This window comes from Astyanax mexicanus, chromosome 1 (genome assembly GCF_023375975.1).
Source record: "Astyanax mexicanus isolate ESR-SI-001 chromosome 1, AstMex3_surface, whole genome shotgun sequence".
NCBI lineage: Eukaryota > Metazoa > Chordata > Actinopteri > Characiformes > Acestrorhamphidae > Astyanax > Astyanax mexicanus.
In genome coordinates, this window is record NC_064408.1 from 87,567,914 (window position 1) to 87,586,109 (window position 18,196).

The window sequence follows — 18,196 nt, forward strand, 5'->3', positions numbered from 1 at the left end:
AAGCCCCTAAAACAGTATTCTAATTATCATCTGACAGTTTGGAAATTAGTGTTAATAAATGTACTACTGTTAGCTTCTTATTTGTAGTTAAATATTATTATAAATGTTTCTATTTCAATGGCTAATTATTTTACTGTATGTGCTTATTTAAATGGATGAGTCATACATGTGTTTATAAATACATTATAAATATATTATAAAGTTGCAAGATCAAAGTAGAAGTATACATACAAAATGCAACTAACTTATTTACATTGTTACATTAAACGTTAAATAATCAAATTATTTGTAACTTTTAAACTTTAAAAATGTCCCTAAGTAAATGGCTAATAATTATAATTGTATATAATGTAATAGCTAATAATTTTAATAAATTTTTAGCTATTACATATTGATTAAGAGTCTTTGGCAAATTATTGTGTAAAAATTAGGCTGCAAAACTATGTTAGGATCTGTTTTTTTATAAAGTGTTGCTAATAAATGTATGAAAATTATAAAAATGGCTTTTATTTTAAAGAATAAATAAAAACTGGGTAAGGCACAAACATTTTTGTAAAAATGTAAAAATATATATCTTTACAATAAAACAAGCACAATTAAGACTGTTTTCCATCTCTGTGCTCTCACACACACACACACACACACACACACACACACACAAACACACACACACACACACACACAGTCTATTCTACCATAGCATTGCAGTCATACCCAACATTACAGTGTTAAATGGTAAAATGTGTGGAATGAGGGGCTCCGAGTTAAAGTTAGCTGAAGCATTTGTGTCATTGTGTGTGTTTGTATTATTAGCAGGAGATAAAGGATGAACAGCATGCTTTAGCTTTCTTTCAGTCTTTCTTTCTGATCTAAGTTGCTCTTGTCTTGCAAAGCATCCTCCCATTCTTCTCCTCTGCAGCCGTTCCATTGATGCCTGATGGGCTCTGAGGCCAAAACGGTCTATAAGACTATTTTTACTGAGGCCGTTAGCCGTTAGCTACACACAGCAACAAAAACAAGCCATAAACGCATTTCCTCTACTGCAAAATATGAGCTAATGGTGGCATTTCAGGCTCCATATGCACATCACTTCACACACATTAGCACCTGCAATACACATACTCAACTCAACTCCACATCAATTAATTTATGGTACTCAAATCTGTCAAGTCATTTGTACATGAAGGAAAATACAGTCACAGTCTGGACTAAACCTTCTTATTTTTCAATTCTAATGCAATTTTGTGACAAATAAACTAAAATAACTGCTGTAAAAAGAGTTGGAATAAAGTGATCCAGTTAACACATGAAATACCAGGGTAACCAATCAGATACAGACTCACTTCTTACTCAAAATACAGCCAGAACAGGAGGAAAGGCTTGCTGATATTCTAGATCATCTGTTTCAGTTACAGAATTTTGCAAGCACTGGTTAAGTGGCCAATCAGGATAACAGTCACAGTTCAATTAAAAGTGAATTTTGTGTGGTTTGAAATGAATAAATTCAGACTGAGTTTGGTGTAAAATATTCCATTCTAGAAGATTTACCAAGGTGGAATGGTTCACTGTGGTGGTGAACAGAACTAGAGCCCTAGCCCCTTGGCAAGTGGACAATTAGTTTGGAAACATGTTGAAAAAAAATCCTGTTGATTGCAAAACTCAGGAACTAGAATTGAGACTCTAAACTGAGACTTTAAAACAATTTCTTTCAAGAAAACAACTCTGTGATTTTGAGTAAACCACCTCTTTGACAAACATTTAGGTGCATCTGCATCTGTTCCAGCTTAAATTTTAGTGCTTTCCACACAAAACTGCAGCTAATAATGAGCTAACTGTAATTAACTGCCCTCTTGTTCAACACAAAAACCAAAAGGAGTGCAATTAGCAGTGGATGGAGAGCAATTACCAGTGAACAAAACAAAGGCCAGCAGTTTAAAAGGGAATGAAACAACCCTAATGATGACTGAAGCTGATGAAAGCAAGGCTTTATAAGAGAGAGCAGCTTTTAGTAGAAGATTCAGGAGGAAATCTACAGGTTTTGCTCACCCAGTTCGCTGCTGTTGTCTCCGCTTTGTGAAGCGAGACCCCCACTGGAAGGCCCTGGGGTCCCGACTGAGGGAGTGGAGTGGGCATCATCCAAATCTCTCCAGGATGCAGGGTTCTGGAAGGACAAAATATACAGTAGATACATCAGAGATCCATCACAGTCTGCCTCACACTGACAATAAAGTCATGAAAAAAACGTTAATTTATTATACCAGTTTAAACAACAACCGTTTTGTGAACAGTTTGTGGTAAATAGACCAAAAGAAATTATCCACAATTACATTATCTCACATTAAACCATAAGAATGTTATTTATTTCCCACTGGGAGATTCAGAGTTAATTCTATGGGCCCTGATTCAGCTTAAGCCTGGACTAAACCTAATGTCCTGTGTTGATGCAGTGTTGACACAGCAGTTAAATTCAAGACAAGGTCTAATCAACAGTACTTGCCACAGACAGGAAGGAAACTGGAACAGTCTGTTGCTAGTAGAAATTTTGAGTAAGAAGGCAGACCAAAATAGCTATACTGTAGACTAGAACTAAAAGTCAATCTGGGCTATATGAAGGCAACAATTCTTAATATGGTTCAAAAACTGTTGTTACTGTTATCCAATTATTTATAAATAATAATTAGAAAAATAATTAGAAAAAAAATTGTACTAGGATTGTATATTGAAGCAATTGTTTGTCTGTTCAAATTGCAATGCTTCCACACAATATAAACCTACTGCAATTATTATTAAATGTAAAGAAAAAAACATTTAAACATTTTAAAGTGTTATTTCACACATAACAATAGGGAATCACTTTCTGGTGCAATAGACTAATTTTTATGTTCAGTAATGCAATGAACTCTTCAGATGTTACTAAGTAACAGGTGTATATATGATTTCTAGTGTATAAGGAGTTGAGTTACCATTGTGTCTGTCCACAAATGTCCGCTGCCAGATGAGCTACACAACCAGTATGACTCCAGTTTAAACTGGGGCAAAGCAAAGCTACACAGAAGTCTAACCAACGCTGAGTAAAGATCCAGGAGACGTTCTCTGGTGGTTGTCCTGAGTGAAAATGCACACTAGCGATCGGCAGAGCAGCTTTATATCCCAGCAGCCCACACACCCATGCACACACACACACTCAGGTACTCAGACGGCTCAGACCGAAGACAAACAGCAGGCCGGACCCTCCAGCCCCTCAGCGTCAGCTGTTTGCCTGATGGCCTGAAGAATACGCTCCAACAAACAATACACACAATAAACACTGCGCCAACAAGACCCTTCACTGTTTACTCATTAAGACGCACAGCAGTTACTGTGCTTGTATGTGTATGTAAGTGTGTGTGTGCAGTCTTTCAGAGGGCCTGACGTCTCTTTAACACCTAATTCACATCATTTTAAGTGTGTCCCAGTGAGACTCACTCATTAATAAAACACATATTAATAAAAGAAGAAAAGAACAGCTGATGAAAGCTGTGATCATATCCATCACTTCATTTAATCTATAAATGTCACAAAACAGAGTCATATAAAAGCATGAATTCACGTCAACCCAACCTTTACAACACAGCTGAAGGCCTAGCTCCTCCCACACTTAATTAGCTCCACGACAAAACATCAATAAAATGCTTCTTTACTCAAGCTGGAATATCTAAACACCTCTGTTTCATTTATTTTAACAAAAAAAAAATAGTCCACCTCTATTAAATGGCTCTTTATTAAAGTAACCATGAGGACTCATTTATTTGGGGGCTTAATTAGTAATTTGGCTGATTACACTGCCTGTTTTCTTCACATTGGTGGAAGGCCATTTGTAAATGGTCCTCTATAGTACCACTTATTCTACTATTAAAGAACACCATTTGAAGTCTATACAGAACTGTTTTACACTGTAAAAACATGATTCATCCATTTAACATAAAATATTGTCTCATGTGGTAAGAAGCAAATTAATTGAATATATTCATCAAAAATAAAACCTCAAATTCATTATTATATTCGATTCTACGTATTTATTTGAAATTAATTAACCCAGTTTAATAACTTGATAGTATATTCATTATCTTTTTTTCTCTTTTAACAATGTACACTGGATTATTAAAGTCATTAATAAGAGTACAAATTATTAAAATATTAAAATGTGTAACATGAACACATTTTTAACCAAAACAGTGGAACATAAGAAAAAAAATGCTAATGCTGAATGAACTGAATTTAAACTATTAAGTGTTTGTTCTGGTGACTATTTTAGGTTGAATTAAGACAAATACTACTTATCTAACATTTTTATTAACTACAATACTGATCTAAAGATGATTCCTAAGATAATTTGTCACAAAATCAGGAACAAAAAGGTCAATTTTAAGAATCTATGATATTACTAAAGGCAATACACACTGGTTCAACGCTGCTATCTGTCTGTGTGTGTGTGTGTGTGTGTGGGGGGGGGGGGGGGGGTGTTGCTGTGAGGGGGTGTTGAGGTGATTGTGTTGAAGTGAGAGTCTGAAGGCCCGCTGTTTGTGTGTGGGGTCACTAAGGCCCCCCTCTTCGGACAGCACTAATCCCATCAGCTCAAAGACAAAACCTCATTCAGCTGCACAGACACACATCCTCAGGGCTGCGGTGAGAGCACCTGCACTGCTTCATCATCATCATTATCCTCCTCTTCCTCATCAACACTATTATCAATATCGTCATGTTTATCATCAATATCTTCACTAATTTACCATCAACCATTCACCATCACTATCTTCATCACTATCATAATTAATAACAAAAAAACACACCGCCATCATTATGATCACATACTTTACCATCAGCATCACCAATTCAATATCAGTATCAGCACCATCACAATGATCATCACTAATTTACCCTCACCATCATCCCTGCCATGATTATGATCCCCATTTTCACCATCACACACAACCTCATTACCAATACTCACATCATCATCCTAAACATGACACAGGTTCTAGCACCATTTTAAAAGTCTAATTTAATGTTTTTTAAGAGCTTTTTAAGACCTCGATAAATATAATTTAAGAAAAATGAAGTCATAATTTCTTTGGGTAAAAATAATTTATTGTATTGGAAACCTCCAAACCTTAGTTCTATTCCCAATAGCTAACTTGCCGGTAAGGCCAGTATGTTAGCTAGCTCATCGCTAATATTAACTAGCTCTCCGCTGACGTTAGTTCTCTCCCTGCATTAGATGTTTACAATAGGCCACTGTGTTTTTCCACCTGTATTAAATGCATCGTCTGAAAATGTAATATCTACAGCAAATTATGACCTTAATTACCAGGATTTTAATTTAAGACTTTTTAAGGACCCGCAGGAACCCTGTCACAAACATCCTAGCCAATGTACAATCACAATTATCACCATCACCATGAACACAAACTTTACTAACATCAACATTACCAATTCACTGCCATCACATTATTATGAACACCATCATTACCGTTAACATTGCTAATTTTCCATCACCATCACCCCAATTCTCATTATTATCCCCATCACCACAATCCTCACTATTATCATCACCACAATCATCATTATCACCATCACCACAATCCTCACTATTATCACCATCACCACAATAATCACTATTAATACCATAACCACAATCCCCATTATTATCACCATCACCAATTCACCATCACCATGATAACCTCTTTAGCATTAACACCACTGAGTTGAATACACCACCCCACAATCCTCACTATTGTAACAATTCACCACCATCACTGCCTGATCACCATCTTTGCTTTTATCAACATTTCACCATCATCACCAATTTGCCATCACCTTCATCACATTTACCATCATCATGCTCAACATCATCATCCTCTTCATTCTCATAATCACCAATTCAACATCACCAGATCACCACATTTGGCATTTTTTGTGATATATTTGTCAAATTAGTATAATATCAGGATTTGTTGTTGCTATTATTATTATTATTATTATTATTATTATTCATGCTGAAAATAATATAAATAGGCACATAAGCTACACAGATTGCAATAAAGAGACTTTTACACACATTACAAACATTTCTAGTTGTATTAAAATCATTTAAATAATAATTTAATAGCTTAAAATTATTATAGCTCACGTCTGTAAGGTTTGTTGATCCTGACAGCTCCTCAAAGTCTGACTTGCAGCCGTCTCTGTCATCAATCACCAGATCTATGGGCATCTTCCCCTTTAGACAGCTGATGTAGCGGTGGCAGAAGTTATCACACAGCTCGTGCACCTGAACACACACATCAGTGCATCACAACGCTGCAGTTTAATCACACCAGTCGACACACGCTGACTGACACTGAATACTCCCACATGATCATGATCTACACCCACCTTCTCCAGCTCCAGCAGGTGGAACCGCAGCACCTGGATGGCCTGAATCATCTGCAGGAGGAAAATGCACAGGGGAAAAAAACATGGATGAGCTCAATTTACAAAGAATTACACAACATAATGGTGATTATGCAGTTGTGATTATTTATTTTTGTGATTCACTTATTTTAATTGTTAATTTCAAGGATACATTATAAGATAAAACAAAAACAAATGAACACAACAGAACAGAAGAGCTCTGTTTGTTTCTACAGACAGATAATGAAGACTTTGAAAATTTAAACAATTCTGGTGTGTTTGCTGTAAAGTGTATGGAAATTCTCACCAGATTGTCCAGCTCTGGGTTAGACGTAAATAAAGGTTTCTCTGCTCTGATCTAAAGAGAAATAAATATACACAAACCTCATTACAAACAAATGCATTAAACAATCTTATAAAACAGGATTTGTAATATTTTTATTCGCATTAATTCAACATCAGCTGTAAAACTGATCTAAAATGTAAATCTATGTAAGTCTAATCTTTTTAACTTTTGGGCAAAAATTAACACAACAGATTCATTTTTACAGTGTTTAAAATAAACAAAAAAGGTTCAGTAGTATAATTCAGTCCTAAAATGAGAAATATATATTTAAAAGGCGTGTACATCCATGGAAATAAAAGACATTTACATAACTCTAAACTAACATGGTTACACTGTCCCAGGGACGGTAAAAAAAATAGCACAAGGGAGGAGATTAAACCTATTTAAGGACCTTTTCAGAATGGGGAATCTGTGTGCAGTGAAACCGGGTATGAGTTGTTTATGAGAATAACGCTTGCAGGTTAAGATTTGACTGGGAGTTTTCCTAATGCCTAGTGCACAGTCTGTTTACAGATAAAGTAACAACTTTCAAAATAGAGCTAATCAGCTTGCTAGTATTGCTGTAATAGGAGGAGGAGCATATAGTCAAGAAAGTTCAAACAACTAATAGCATTACAGCTGTAGAAAAATTATTTTAGGCATTTTTTTAGTCTGGAGAACTGATAACTGAACATGCTTAACTGCAAAAGCCTTTTTTGCATATTTAAAACATATTTTGTATATATCTACGATATTAACAAAATACAAACATAGTAATGGCCCACACTATTCTTTGTTTTTATTATTTTCCATGCTAAATTCAGATATTCAAATAAACTGTCTTGATGTATTTTGATCTGCAGAAATATATTTGCCACATTCTAATATATAAATGAAAGAGTACATAGTCTTATTTCTATTTCTACCGTGTACAGTTTTTGACATTTTTTTTTTTGTTCTTTCAAGTGTACTACCATGTCATATCAAGTTTACCAATAGAAATATTCCAATATCCAGTACAGTTTTCCAGTGAAAGTCTTTTTAAGGTTTTTCATTCCTGTATAGTCAACATTTCAGGACATACAAGGTTTTACTCTGACACTGAGTTAAAATAATTGTGACAGTTTGTTATGGTTGTTACCTGTTTGGCGAAGACGGCGATGTCCTCGTTGAAGGAGTGTGAGGAACACACATCTCCTCCGGCTCCTGCTCCAGGATCTCTGGGGGTGCAGGTGGCCAGCTCACACTTCTCAAACACCAGCGCCAGCAGGGGGAACAGGGGGTGACTGCACAGATACCCAAAACATAGTACTGTTATTACTGCTCATATTTCACATATAACAACATCCACCACCCCTCACTGCAGCAGGGGAGCGGGGGGAGGGAGGGGGGGTAGGGGGTAGGGGATGTGGGGTCTGCAGGAGAACAAAAACAGAAACATCATCACAATACTGTACATATTTAACTAATAAACACTGAATTACATCACATTTAACTATTTTTATTTAGCATTTTTACTTATTGAATATATATTTTTGTATTAAACATCCATTCCCTATTACCACTCAACAGCAAGTGACTGGATGAAAACATGCTGTACTATTGCTGTGCACACACACACACACACACACATACACAAACCCCAAAAAGGTACAGAAAAAGGAACCTTTTCAGATAAAAAAAAATTTTTTTTGTAATTTTTTTTTGTAATTTAATGTAATTTTGTGGTATTTATAATGATATTTCACAGTGTTAATAAAACTACCAGATTTACATTCTGTCAAAAAGTGAAATATGGCAAAAATCTAAATAATTTTTTCCCTAATATGCAGCAATACACTTTATTCTGAGCACAATGAAGAACCCTTTCAGGTACTGTATAAAACAATTTTATAAAAGGTTACAGAAGAAAGAGGAACCCTTAAACCAAGTGTTAGCCTTTAAGGATTCAGATGGTATAGAACTGCAGTCTTTACCAATAATCTGTTGAAGAATTTCCTTTCTTTCTTTTTTGGCAGTTTAATCTCATTTTAGTCTCACAAAACATATTTACATTGTTTATTATAGCATATTGTATTATTTAGCAGTTTTCTCATAAACCACTTTTTTAGATTTAAGTACATATATATTGCATTTACAGTGTACTAAAACATACACTTAACCTAATAGTCTGTTATCTATTTCTCATTTATTTGAATAATTTCTATTTTTATTTATTTATTTTTTTATTTATTTAAGATTTTGAACTTGGTCGAGTTTCCAATAATTTGCATTAGGGGTGCAACAGTATAAGATTTTCACAGTATCATAATTGCCTCAAAAAGTATTAATGAGGACAGTATTTTACAATTCTTCCTCTTATTGGTTTTGTTGTTCATCTTCTTATTATTATTACTATGATTATAAATGTATCCTTTAAGGAATTACATTTTTTGGTTGAAGAAAAGCTTTGTTATATTTAAAGCTTGATTTTTTTTTATGGAAGTAAATGTAAAATGTCTTCCTTGTGAAAAAAATACAAAAGAAAGCTACACATAAGGTGAAGCTAATGATTTCTATCATTGTGGAATAATCTGCTGTATTCTTATTTTATAAATGGATGATTTGGTTATTAATTTGGTGGGATTCTCTGTGCGGTTGCGTTTCCATTATTCAATGTTTCTGTATTAAGCAAATGGTTTGATAACCATCAGTTTAAACAACAGTCATCAGTTTAGCAACAGTCTAAACTATGTCTAAAACCTTGTAGTGTCCCCTTACTATTTTACATGTACACCACTGCTACTACCACATATACTCACTCCTAAACTCACTCTGACTCCTGCAGCCACTACACCCGCAGTGCGTGAACACAAAGCTGCATGGACGTAAACCTGTGTGTACCACTCCATAACTGTGTGTGTGAACAGTGAATATGCACAGGACTGTTTCACTATTCGTTTCTGTATGACTCTGAGAATAAACGTGTGGAAACTAATTGACCAGTGATTGATTAGTGATTGATTAGTGAATACACTGACCCGTAAATGTGGTCCTTGTCTCTCTTCAGTGAGTCGTTGATTCCCGTACCCATGCCCGTACCCATAATGCTGTGTGGCGTGTGTGTGCCGTAGTGGCCCTGTGGGGGAGCATGGTGCAGGTGCCCCAGAGCCCGCGGGCCGTGGGGGTCCGCATACAACCCCACTCCATCTACTCCACCGTACTGCCCTAAATCCTCGTACTGAAAGAAATGACAACAATCAATCTATAAAGACAGTATATTATGCAATACTGTACTCTAGCCAGTATAATTATAATATAATATAATGTAATGTCTTTCATCGACAGCACTTGTCTACAATGTTCTCAGTATTCTCAGCAGAATAATGTAAAATGTGCTGTTCATAATACAAGATACTGTATAAACTGGAGAAATCATAAAGCAATAATAACAATAATAAAATACATACAATGTTTAATAAAGTACTACATTTTATTATAGTAATATACATTACTTTAATATAGTAAAAGTGGTATAATATAGTGCACTTTTCACTTTATATACTTTATGAAGGCACATTTGTTACAATATAAAAAACAAAAACAAAGTATAAAGTCATGCACAATTAGTTTAATATAGTGAGATTATGGATGCTATATAGCGCCATACTCTAGTATGGTATAATACACAGTATTAGTATTATACTCTATATATAAGCATAGTATAAATCAGTGGACCTGTAAATTTAAGGCATAGCCATATGTCAAAATATAATGTAAAAAACACATATAGTGTAACAAAATATAGTATTTTTTATCACCTAAAGCAATGCTGCACTACCACTAGTATGGTGTCATCATATAGCAACAATTTTAGATTAAACAAACAAATATAAAACAAATATATTTACAGTGTCTGTTATAGCCTACAATAATGCACATATAATACTATTTAGCGCAAACTATCTAGCAAACTAGTGCTTTACAGCATAATTATAATAAAGTATATATTATAACATAATATTTTTGTAATAAATAATACAATATACATAACAGTGTCATATTTTTGCTGACTGTATTATCATATAGCATTGCAATATATATTAAAGTATATGAATAGTATAGGTGTAGTATTTAAGTACAATATATTATACCACACTCATGGGGATTTGCTTTTACAGTATAAAGATCATAATCAGTCTAAACAAATATAATATCATAATTCTAGAAAATAATAAAATATGCTTATAATGTTAAAGTTAGTACAGCATGGATGGGAAAAAAAATATTGTCAAATTGTTTAATCACATAGAATTTATTTATGTATTTATTTTACATGATAATGTAAAACACTTCTGTTACTGTATATAATATGTATATTGTATATGCAAATGTATATGCATGGTGTAATATGTAATCATGCAAAATATAATATATTATATAATAATAATAATAATAATAATATAATATAATATAAATCTTACCCTTTGCGCCATCAGCATGTGCAGCTCCTGATGCAGATCAGGTTTAATATCTTTAAGTTCAGTTCAGTATAGTCAGTATGTTTGTAAGTGTGTCAGTGTAAGTGTGTAGTCCTCAGTGATGTTTATGTGGTTGTGTGTGTGTATCTTAGCTCCAGAGGCTCGTGCGCCGTGTGTGTGTCCGTGCCGTGCGCGCGCCTGTGTCAGTGCTCATGCTGCAGAGGATCAGTCCGCGTGGTCGTAACCCCTCAGTCTCTCACACACTCTCCTAAACACACTCCTATACACACATTCACACACTCACTCACGCGCTCTCCACGCGCGCTCCCTCTTTTTGATCGGCGTCTCTCTCGGCGCGCACTGAGCACGGGAGGCCATTGGACCCCGAGCGCGCGCGGGGAGGAGGCAGCGCAGCCAATCAGAGCGCGGCAACAGTGCGCGCCAATTCATCTCATAACTAATACCATGCTAAAATAACAACCACAACAACAAAGCGTAAAAAATTAGGCATTATTAATGATTACAGAGAATAAAAAAACAGCATAATAATCAACACAGCGGTGATAGAGAAAATCAAAATACAGCTCCGGAAAAAACAATGAAGAGACCACTTCAGTTTTTGCATTGGTTTCTCTGATTTTGCTATTTATAGCTATATGTTTGAGTAAAATAAACATTGTTGCTTTATTCTATAAACTACGGACAACATTTCTCCAAAATTCCAAATAAAAATATTGTCATTTAGAGCATTTATTTGCAAAAAAGAGAAATGGCTGACATAACATAAAAAAGATGCAAAATTATAATACAAATAATACAAAAAAAAGAGTTCAGAAATCAATATTTGGTGGAATAACTCTGGTTTTTAATTACAGTTTTCATCCATCTTTGCATGTTCTCCTTCACCAGTCTTACATACTGCTTTTGAATAACTTTATGTTACTCCTGGTGCAAAAATCCAAGCAGTTTAGCTTGGTTTGATGGCTTGTGATCATTTATCTTCCTTATTATATTCCAGAGCTTTTCAATTTAGTAAAATCAAAGAAAAAGATGTATCATTTTTAAACAGTCTCTTATTTGTTTCCAGAGCTGTAGGTTTTGATAGAATTTCACAATTTTGTGTGAATTTTATGCTTTCCAACTCTCTTAAAAAAAATAATTGTTTAAGTTAAAATACAAAAAAAAAAAAATATATATATATATATATATATATATATATATATATATACATATTTTTAAGCAAGAATAAGGCTGAAACCCATGTTACTTCATTTCACACTCATGTGGACTAGTTTTATGACAGTTATTCTGTTTGTTTTACTTAGGGATGTGATTACAAATATGGTATTAAATTATAAATTAAATTGTTATTTAACGAAATAATCCAAAAACAACCATTTAAACCGTACAGAATAATTAAGCTTTACACCCTTTCAAAAGAGACACAAAATAAGTATTTTTAGTATGTTTAGTATTTTCAGTTCTCGCTGTTATAATTATTATTAGAACACATATTAATATATTTAGTTTAATAACAGTTTACATATTTTTTCGTATAATTTAACGTCTTTTTAATATTAAATCAAATCAGAATTATTTATCTGAGAGAAACTGAAACACTAAAACGAAAAGTGAGTCGCAGAGATTTGATTAGATTGACTTTATTATAGCAGCATTTCAGCTGCTGCTGCTTTCATCTGATTAATGTTCATCATTTATTTTAATTTAGTAAGCACGAAACGAGCACATGCACACGCAGGCACGTGCGTACACGCGCGCGCACACTGACATGCACACACATTTGTAAATGTTTGTAAGGTCTGCAGTATGGCTGTATTATTAGTGTGTGCTAAAACCTCAAATACATTAACTGATCTTCTGCCTTTACCTTCTGAAAACGTCTCTTAAATGCAGCATCACATCGTTTTATTTAATTTATCTTATTTTATTTCCTTTACTTTCACATTGTACAACCTACTTGCTACTACTACACGCTGATGCCACCTGGTGGCAATGCTGACCGATACTTATATGTAGAAATAAAGATACTTAAACAAACAGAGACTCAAGAGTATATATTATCTATACTGTAACAAAATACGATATGATATGATATATGATGTTTCTTGAATATAAATACTACATACAATCTGTGTAACCAACACAGGAGTGTAAGGTTCATTTTCAAAGTGTTCATATATTCATATATTTTATTACATGATGCACATCTACAAAAGCCTTTCAACCTAATATTCACAGTACAAACATAAGACATAATTCACCTGGCCACTTTACTGTTTTACCCTAATGAGTTCACTAAAGCTCTAATAGTGAATTCAATCTATACTTTTAATTATTTTGTTATAAAATGTAACGTATTAAGAGTAGATTTTTTGGAAATTAAATGCAAGTGAAATTTGTAGAATGGGTCAAAACTAGTTGAATTTGAACACATTTTCAGGAAATACTTTTATAATAAAATGTCATTTGAATACATTTTCAGGAAATACTTAAAATGCATGTTACATTTACTTACCTAAAAGAACTAGAAACTAGTTACATAGAATTTTTAAAATGCTTTAATTTACTTTAGAATTAGCTTTGTGATTAAGTAAATGTCAGTCTGACTTTTAACTTAAATTTTGTTTATTATAAAAAACGAGAAACATTCAATTTTCCAACTGATGTAAAAGGGCAATTTTACAGATTTTCCAAAATTCCCCTCAATTCAGTGTTTAAGATTCATTGTTGCGTTTGTGCTTGATTTTAGAGAAAGTGGCCAACTTGGATTTCCTAACAGCCATGCTGATGTTCAGAGGCTCAAAATATTGCTGTAATAAGATGTTATTGCATCTCAGTGGAGAAAAAAGTAAAGGGAAAGTAAAGAAGGGGTCAGAGTCTGGGGTCATTTGTTTACTCACTCCCTCTCTTCTCTTTTATCCCTTCCTCTATAATCTCTCTCTCTCTGCTTTGAAACTCGGCCCTGCTGAATTATTAAAGGCACATATTTGAATTATAAATACACTAACGACACTGACGTACGCAAAGCATACACATCGCCTCAGGGTACACTCTTCTAATGCACATTATTTCCTCTCTCTCTCTCTCTCTCTCTCTCTCTCTCTCTTTGTAAGTGTGTGTTGCACTGTAATAAACTCCTGGCTTCTGGGCGAGCCAAATATGCATCCTCACACACACACACACAGTTGTAGTCTGGATGTATTTATGTCACTCATCCCCCCGTGTGTGTGTGCAGCATATAGTATTATTGCAAAGTATATTAGGAGTAAGTAGTACATCAGGACTAGTATACTATAATACTATGATTTATGTACGGTATGTATTGCACATAGATAATTACACGTACACTGGAATTAAACTTTATAAACGATGATATAAGTAAAATGATTATTGGGGAAATTTGTTCAAAGGACAGGAGGTTCTAGTCACATGTTTGGGAACCTTTAACCTGGATAAATGGTGAGATATGGTTTGACATGGAGACATGAAGGTTTTGTATGTCATCCTGCAGCACATTTGCCCACATATGTTGCAGCTGGGCCTGTAGATTATGCACACTTGGCTGGTTCCATGAAAGGCTGAATCTGGTGTCCAGGCAGGCCAAAGAAATCTATACAATCTGTCTGAGACTTTCCTGGAAAACCGTTGCTGTGTGTGGGCGAGCATTATCCTGCTGGAAAAATGCCAGTTGGAAGCCATGCCAAGAGGATGTCCTACTCATATTCCTTATATGACTAGGGGTGACCATATTCAATTGGCACCATTGACCATCACACCAGCAGTTGGGCCAGAGTTTTTGCTCCTCATTAAAGGCAGGATTGAAGCTTTCACCACGAGGTGAGGGAGGGAGTGGCATAAAGTTATCCAAAAGCAGAGTGTAAGACTGGTGGAGGGGAATGTGGCAAGATGGATGAAAACTGTGATTAAAAACCAGGGTTATTCCACCAAATATTGATTTCTGGACTCTTAAAACTTTATGAATATGAACTTGTTTTCTTTGCATTATTAGAGGTCTGAAAGCTGTGCATTTTTTGTTATTTCAGCCATTTCTTATTTTCTGCAAATAAATGCTCTAAATGACAATATATTAATTTGGAATTTTGGAGAAATGTCTGTAGTTTATAGAATAAAACAACAATGTTCATTTTACTCAAACATTTAGCTATAAATTGCAAAAACGGGGAAACATATTCAGAAACTGAAGTGGTCTCTTATTTTTTCCAGAGCTGTATATAGGTACTTACATAATTATCTTCTTTGTTATTGCTGATAGGTAACCCACCACAGAGCAGGCATTATTATTTGGGTGGTGGATTACTCAACACTGCAGTGACACTGGCATGGTGTTGGTGTGTTAGTGTGTGTTGTGTTTGTACCCGTGGATCAGACACAGCAGTGCCGGGGGGGGGGGGGGGGGGGGTTAAAGAAAAGAAGACAAAGGGAGAGAAATTGTCCACCGAACATGATCAGAATTTGACTTTTCTACTTAGAGATAATGGATAAACACACAGGCAGAAGACCTTTTATCTCCATCAGGCTGTGCAGCTCACTCTTTTAGACACACTGCGGCCTTAATGAATGTTTTTGGTGTATATATTACTCAGTCTGCCATTAGCAGCGTAACCTACTGGAGCACAACATCATCTGAGAGAAAGAGAGAGAGAGATAGAGAGAGAGAGCAGGAGAGTAGGAGAGACAGAGTGAGAGAGATCTGGTATCATTACTCAGTTTCCTGGTCTGTGATAAATCAGCCTGCTAATGAAATCCATCTACCCTCTCCATCAGTGTTCTGCATTAGTCAGGTTATTAAAGTCCAGCCACGCTATCTGCCTGCATACCTCACCAGCTCCAGCCCTCCACTGAGAAACAACTAGCACATGTGTGATAGATGAATATATATATATATATATATATATATATATATATATATATATATATATATATATATATGGTGTGAAGATTACTTTCAGGATCCATTCTGTCCTGCACAAGTGAAATGTTCAAGCCACCACTGGCTGCAACACAATCCCAAATTGCATTACGTTAGAGCAGTGGTACACAAACACAGTATGAGAACTACTGTCAGAGAGCAAGCCGAAGATCAAATCCAGTTACTATACACAATCAGGCCACCAAAACAAGTGGACAAATTAGCAAAACAGAAAGGAAATGTTGGGTCAAATAACATGTAATATTGCTTAATATGTAACAAGAATATCTGAAAATACTTTACAAAGACAAGGAGATGAGAAGCTCATATAAACTATTTGTTATGGAGATGATTAGCGGAAGAATGGTTTCTGATTGGTGATGTTAGACTCGTCAGATTCAGAGGGAGAACCCAGATCCATGACATAATTTAAAAAAGACAAAAAAATGGCTACTTGCATACTTCTTCTTTTTGAGAATTTATAATTTAACTTTTCGAAATGCTGCGCATGTGCTTATATTAGTGCATAGCTGCTTTGTACAAAACCAAAGTAATACACCAAAAATATAAAAAAATATTAAACAACAACTGTAAAACTTCATACTTTTTGTCTCATTTAGCTGTTCACGGTAACATCAATTTTGACCAGTGTCCAGATAGATAATTAGGTAGCTATGTAAATAATCAATTTGGCATACAGACAAATACTCGTCAACACAATGTTTTAACATCTAATGTAAATCCTTCCCAGAAAAAGTATTTTTCAAGTCTCTTGCTTCTGCTATTGTCTTTTTCATTCTCTCTCTCCCTCTCTTTTTCTGTCTCTCCTTCTCTCTGCTCTGTAATAATTACACTGTCATTGTGCTGAATAGAGTGAGATCAGACAAAGGAGACAGTGACACTAGTGTGTGTGTGTGTGTGTGTGGATGGGTGGGGGGAGATTTCATTTGTGATGAGAGATTATTTGACTGTTCATTCAGTGGAGATTTATGGTGTGTTCTGTATCTGCAGCCGCAGCCACCGCTGATCTTTAATAACGGGAAATGAAGACATTAATCACCCTGCAAACACACGTGTGTGCGCACACACACACACACACACACACATGCACACACACGCACACGCACACACACACACACACGTCTACACTGCCACATATTGAAGTGTAAAGTCATGAATCATGTGTGGTGTAAATATAACTGCTCTTGAAGCCGCAGCAGCTTTAAGATGTTCGCTGTGTGTTATAAGTGAAGTGGTGCTCTGGAGCAGCTAATATACCAAAACACACACCCAGCACACATACACACACATGCACATCAAAAAAGGCAAAAAAAAAAAACAACCCAAAACTGAAAACTAAATAAAAAAAAGAAACCATTATCTAGAAAACACAAGAAACAGAAAAAAGATAAAAAAAAAATAAAATAATGTAAATGTTAAAGGAATAAAATAATAATAATAATAATAATAATAATAATAATAATAATAATAATAATAATAATAATAATATTTAATTAAAAAAGTTATTTACCCATCTCACAAATTACATCTACAGTAGATTACATTCAGCTACAATGATGCTCTGTTCTTAGCAGAATTAACAGTGATGCTCTGGTCTGTTGGAAACAGTGCTCCATCAATCAGCATCCAGCTCCCTGTTTAAATTAACAAATTAACCTACTTACTGTATTTATATATTCAAAATCTGGGTGTAGTTGAATTCCGAACAGAACCTGGAATTGGCACAGTTTAATCTACAGCACTCTAAATTTACTTACTAAAAAAGTACATAATTTTTAAGGAGAGTTTCTAGGAGGGATGAGTGTCTCATTTGAAAAAATAGAATCATACATTCAAATAAGACACACAAAGTACTATATACAGGGGCAGGTGTGTTACCCTCGTTTTAAACATCACTTCAGATAAAACAGTTTTTACATATTTTCATTAAACATTCCTTTCCTAGCTGCTTTTTCATCAACTTGTCTTATTTAAATAGCTAAAAGCCAAAAACTATTCAAAACACAA

The 18,196-nt window shown here is 34.7% G+C and overlaps 1 protein-coding gene across 2 annotated transcripts in view; it reads right to left on the reverse strand.

The window, feature by feature from the left end:
• Positions 1–11,546, reverse strand: part of meis2b (Meis homeobox 2b) — a 28,642-nt gene extending 17,096 nt beyond the window's left edge. For both annotated transcript variants that reach the window (XM_007252939.4, XM_015606810.3), the window contains exons 1-7: positions 11,221–11,546; positions 9,778–9,977; positions 7,899–8,043; positions 6,740–6,790; positions 6,415–6,465; positions 6,170–6,310; positions 2,047–2,161 (exon numbers count right to left, since the gene is read on the reverse strand). In XM_007252939.4, the coding sequence (XP_007253001.1) occupies positions 2,047–2,161; positions 6,170–6,310; positions 6,415–6,465; positions 6,740–6,790; positions 7,899–8,043; positions 9,778–9,977; positions 11,221–11,238 (721 nt within the window). In that variant the 5' untranslated portion in view covers positions 11,239–11,546. The remainder of the gene's footprint in view (positions 1–2,046; positions 2,162–6,169; positions 6,311–6,414; positions 6,466–6,739; positions 6,791–7,898; positions 8,044–9,777; positions 9,978–11,220) is intronic.
• Positions 11,547–18,196: the final 6,650 nt, after the last annotated feature.